Source organism: Cherax quadricarinatus, chromosome 63 (assembly GCF_038502225.1).
Source record: "Cherax quadricarinatus isolate ZL_2023a chromosome 63, ASM3850222v1, whole genome shotgun sequence".
Classification (NCBI taxonomy): domain Eukaryota; kingdom Metazoa; phylum Arthropoda; class Malacostraca; order Decapoda; family Parastacidae; genus Cherax; species Cherax quadricarinatus.
The window spans coordinates 834,791-840,130 of NC_091354.1; the positions used below are offsets into that span (position 1 = coordinate 834,791).

Below are 5,340 nucleotides of genomic sequence, written 5' to 3' on the forward strand. Positions count from 1 at the left end.
TTTCCATTGTAGTCCTTGAACCTCCCCCAGGATGCCATCCACAGCAGTCGACTAACACCCAGGTACCTACTTACCGCTGGGTGAACAGGGGCAGCTGGTATATGGTGACTAACAACCAATGGAACACAAAAGTAAAATAAAAATATCATATGCATTTTATAATATATTTCAAGGTAAACTAAATAACTGAAAAACGTGTTGAAAACCTAACTTATAGATTGTCTTAATAAACAAAAATACAATTCAAATTTTGTAAACAATAATATTTACATATAGGAAAACGATTTTCTTCATATTAACTTAAATCGTAATTACCAAATGTTTATGCTGCTCAATAATTATAGGGAATTATAGTGAGAGAGGCTTCACACTCGTGAGTAAGAACATGAAGATACTGTGGGAATCGACATGATTTTCTCTGATGTGATACAGTGGTATCACCATTAGTTCTCCCCCAGAGTTCACGCTGCTTGTCTTTCCATACAATAACCAAAATATACTGCCAAAATATACTCGTATATATTTTTTTAAACAGTCGAACAGGCACAGTTTCTCCCCGGGATTATTAACTAGATATAGTATGCAGCCAAAATATAGTACTCAGATACTTTGTTAAAGAAACGTCATATTAAGTCCTTAATGGTCGTTAATAACGTTGTAAAATCATCTGTTGAAGATTAACAAGGACAAACCGCAAAAAAAAAAAAAAAAAAACAGAAGACTTGACACACTTTTCTTGTCTTTTAGTTAATGACAGAACCAAACATTACACGTACCCAAAATTAAGAGAAATTGGCAGTAAATGAAAGTTTAACATAACTTTTGATTATCTGTTGTGGACCGCGAAGACATCTTAATGAAGTGGACTTGAGTGGTCGTCCTATCATTGGAATACACGTTTTATTCTCAACAGCTAATTCTAACAATATGTTTTGAGTGCCAAAACGCCTAAGTTGTCTTCTTTGCGTTTTGCTGTAATAACGTTATAATATTTGCTTGGAGGCTTCTTTCTTGCAGTGTTTCAGTAAACTTTGTATTCAAAGGACTCCTATTACAGTAATTTACTTGAGTCCATAGCGGTGTTGATAGTATCTTGATTCAGGAGTGGGAATGCGCGAGAATCACTAGGCCTTTACTAGTCAGCAAAGGCATTTTTGTGTAACAAATTCACCGTAGAAGGTCGCTGAAGATTGTTTGCATCGAGACCCCAGGGAGAGGCGAGAGGACCTTCGGCGATGACTGGGGCAAAGTTGGATGTGTGGCAGCTATCACTTTTAGTGAAACTAGTGGCTGATTCTGGCCGAGAGGTCATCTTAAATCGAGAGGTTGTGGAATCACTAATATCCGAGGCTGTCTTGGAGACTGTGGCAAAATTACACTTTGAAGCAGAGCTAGCTACTGTAGGCCAACCAGAGGCTATATCAGAGTTGTAGATTTTAAATGGAGATGACGGGGATATCTCAGAGGTAGTAAAGACAGGGGTATTGACTGAATCTGTAAAAGATGTAGCACCATCGTAGTGAAAGTCTCCTGACTGGTCTCCCCACAAGTCAACATCTATGAGAACTGGCGGCTCTGGGCTGCGGTTCTTCTGGTCCTGAATTTTAAGCGGTGGACAGTTAAAAGGAGCAGCTGCTGTATTAATTCCCAGATGAACGTTGCAGTGATTTACGAGCAAATTTAAAGATGAATAAGCAGAATCACAGAGGCCACATGCGTAACACATTTGCGTATGGAGAGCCATATGACAGTCAAGGTTAAAGCTGTAAGTAAATCTTGCATAACATACCCCACATCGAAATAACTGTTCGGTGCTTTCTATCTCGCACAAAAAGGAAAAGTGTGGGTTGGGTGCCGAGCCCAGAACGAAAGACTGAGAATTGTGAAGTGCGTCTGTTCCATGCATATCTAACAAGTGCAGCTCTAAGTACATGATGTTGATGAAGGCACCACCACAGAGAGCGCATTCACAGTAATCGTCCACTTCACTCGTGTGACCTTCCTTGTGAAGATCCTGATGAAGGTCGCGGCCGTATGCGTTGAGGAACACAGAACAGCAGTACTTGCAAGCTGTGCTCTTGTTTCTGTGAGCAGCCTGATGGGCCATCCATCCAATTTTAGTCACCGCCACCGCTCCACAAGTCTTACATACAGAGCCGAATTCAATTCCACTTCGTGTAGTGTTGTTAGTGGATTTAATTTTATTAAACCCAAAAGCTTTGACTTTCTTAACATCGTGCCTTATTTTACTATACTGAAGGTTCTTCTGTACTTCATTGTTGACCCATCTTTCTTGTTTATGTCTACGACTCTCTTCATTATATCTCAGAAGATTTTCTGAGCGTTTATTATTCAGCGGTAGACCTAACCTTGCTTGACTCCTCGTTACCATTTGAGGCAATGAATTTAAAACCCTTTGGACGTCTCCACCACCTTGAAGCCTTCCTCCACTGTTGTACTTCTTGTCACCAACATTTGAGTCCTTGGCTTCTTTTCTCGCTATATTAGTAAGATGATTTTTGTCCGATGACACTCTAGCGCGGGTCTCAGACTGCAACAGAAGCTCAGAGAACCTGGAGGAATTGGTGGATGCCGTTCCTTTCTCTTGTTTTTTCATGTCTTGAAAGACTTGCCATTCCTGGCGAGGCTGACAGAAGCCCCGGTACACTTGTTGTAATTCCTGTAACTCTTCATTCTTGGTGTTCGATGTGCCTGCATTTGAAATATTGGGGTGGGTGAAGGACGTCCTGTTTGGAGCAGAAGAGGAAGCTGAAGAGATGCCTCTAAAAGCAGGAGTAGGCGCGAAGACACTGAGAGTATCAGACCATTGTGGGGTTGAAGAGTTACCCAAACATGTCACCCGGGCGGCGCATCCCTCGTTAACCTGTTTAGTAAAAAACTAGTTAAAAACCACAAATTATCACCTTGTCAGGTAATAACTGAGTTATTGCAATATGATATACATTAAAATGAACAAATTATCAAAATAATGCAATTATTTTTTTTTATAAATCAGTTTTCATTTAGGACATAAACATCTTCGAACAATATTATATTCATGAGGAAGCGATTAACCCGTAGGGGGTCATACAGCGTCAGGGGAATGGAAAAATATTTACGTTTGATCCCTGGGAGCAACAACATCCCTCCCCTCCGTTCTTTATCTCATCCATTATAAGTCTAGATTAAGGAGTTATTTATATTAGTTATATACACACAGATAACCCAAATATTCCATATAAAAATAAATATTTATATAAACTGCTTACGGTTACTTTAACAAGGGTCAATAATCATTGCCAGTTGTTTTAATATACACGTACTATCAAAACATATACATATCCACAACCTATATAAAGGCCACACACAAAGTATATACATAGTTTACTAGTAAACATGTATATACAAAGTATATACATATTTACTAGTAAACTACCGCCTTAATGACCCCTCGGGTTGTCAACAAACTTCAGACTCATTGGTAATTATCATAACCATGGTCATTTTTAACGATGATTCGAGAATAACTGTACTCTGGCAAGTGGTGGAAAATGTCATGTACCATAACACAATGAGATATATTACGTTGTTCCTCAAACAAGAGGCTTTATAAGGTGGTAAAGCCTAGTTGAAAGGTACAATAGGCCTCCTTTTCTTACATGTGTTTTTTGAAGCATTTGTAATTGTTACTGTGTGTAGGGAGGACTTAGAACAGGTCAGGTAGTCGCTTCCCTGAGACCTAGTGCCTTGACTCACGAAATCGTAATGACACGATTGTCTAGTGGCTAACGCGACGGTCTGGAGTTTTGAGACTCTCTGACCGCGGGTTCAATCCCGGCCGGGGTATGGTTTAACTAGTGCCTTTTCTGTGTATTATTATATAATAATATCTTTATTTACTACAAGTACATGTACAAAGTATACAGACCATAGCTGACATCAGTGACATACTACTATATAAAAAGCCGCTTGTTATACCTGGAGTTTACCTGGAGAGAGTTCCGGGGGTCAACGCCCCCTCGGCCCGGTCTGTGACCAGGCCTGCTGGTGGATCAGAGCCTGATCAACCAGGCTGTTAATGCTGGCTGCACGCAATCCAACGTACGAGCCACAGCCCGGCTGGTCAGGTACCGACTTTAGGTGCTTGTCCAGTGCCTGCTTGAAGACAGCCAGGGGTCTATTGGTAATCCCCCTTACGTATGCTGGGAGGCAGTTGAACAGTCTCGGGCCCCTGACACTTATTGTAGTGTCTCTTAGCGTGCTAGTGACACCCCTGCTTTTCACTGGGGGGATGTTGCATCGTCTGCCGAGTCTTTTGCTTTCGTTGGGAGTGATTTTCGTGTGAAAGTTCGGTACTAGTCCATCTACGATTTTCCAGGTGTATATAATCATGTATCTCTCCCGCCTGCGTTCCAGGGAGTACAGGTTCAGGAACTTCAAGCGCTCCATGTAATTGAGGTGTTTTATCTCCGTTATGCGCGCCGTGAAGGTTCTCTGTACATTTTCTAGGTCAGCAATTTCACCTGCATTTCCCGCAAATTAGGTCAGTTTTGTCCCAGGATGCGACCCACACCAGTCGACTAACACCCAGGTATCCATTTTACTGATGGGGAACAGAGACAACTAGTATGAGGAAACATGCCCAATGTTTCTACCCTCGCCGGAAATCGAACCCGGACTCGCCGTGTGAAGCGAGAGCTTTAGCCATATTATAAAGCTTTCGCTTTAGCCTGATAGGTTAGTGTTAGAATGGGTTAGTTTTAGTTATTTTACTGTAACCTAATGTACCCTGACTTGAACTTAACCTAATTTAACCTAACATCATCTAACAGTCTAATTTAACTTAACCTAACATCATTTAATAATCAAATTTAACTTAGTCTAACATCATCTAACTTAACCTTCCATAATCTAATTTAACATCAACTTAACCTAACATAATCAAATTTAATCTAGCATTATTATTATTATTATAATCACAGGGAAGCGCTAAACCCGTAGGATTATACAGCAGAACCTAACCTAACATAACCGAAATTAACCTAACCTAACCTAACATAACCTAATTTAACCTAACGTAGTCCAGTCTAGGCAACCCCTAACCAGTTTAGTTCAACGCATTAGCCCAGTCATGATTATTAGCCACATTTCTAGCTTCTAACGAACTCTATGGCATAAACCACAACCAGAGATCCATTACCTAGACTAGAATGAAACCTCACCTGAGTAGATAAATTAGTATAGGCCATAATATATGCGGTGAGAGGGGCCTGGGGAAGGAATTATAGGTCTATCCTGCTATACTGCGTCAACACACTAAAAACTACTACTCAACACACC

General features: G+C 40.6%; 1 protein-coding gene across 1 annotated transcript; it reads right to left on the reverse strand.

Moving 5' to 3' along the window:
* Positions 1–208: 208 nt before the first annotated feature.
* Positions 209–5,308, reverse strand: LOC128698143 (uncharacterized). Its single transcript, XM_053790250.2, has 2 exons — positions 5,223–5,308; positions 209–2,884 (listed from the first exon to the last, which is right to left on the reverse strand). Exons 1-2 carry the CDS (start codon positions 5,247–5,249, stop codon positions 1,136–1,138), a joined length of 1,776 nt encoding a protein of 591 aa, XP_053646225.1. The 5' UTR covers positions 5,250–5,308; the 3' UTR covers positions 209–1,135.
* Between the last annotated feature and the right edge of the window lie 32 nt (positions 5,309–5,340).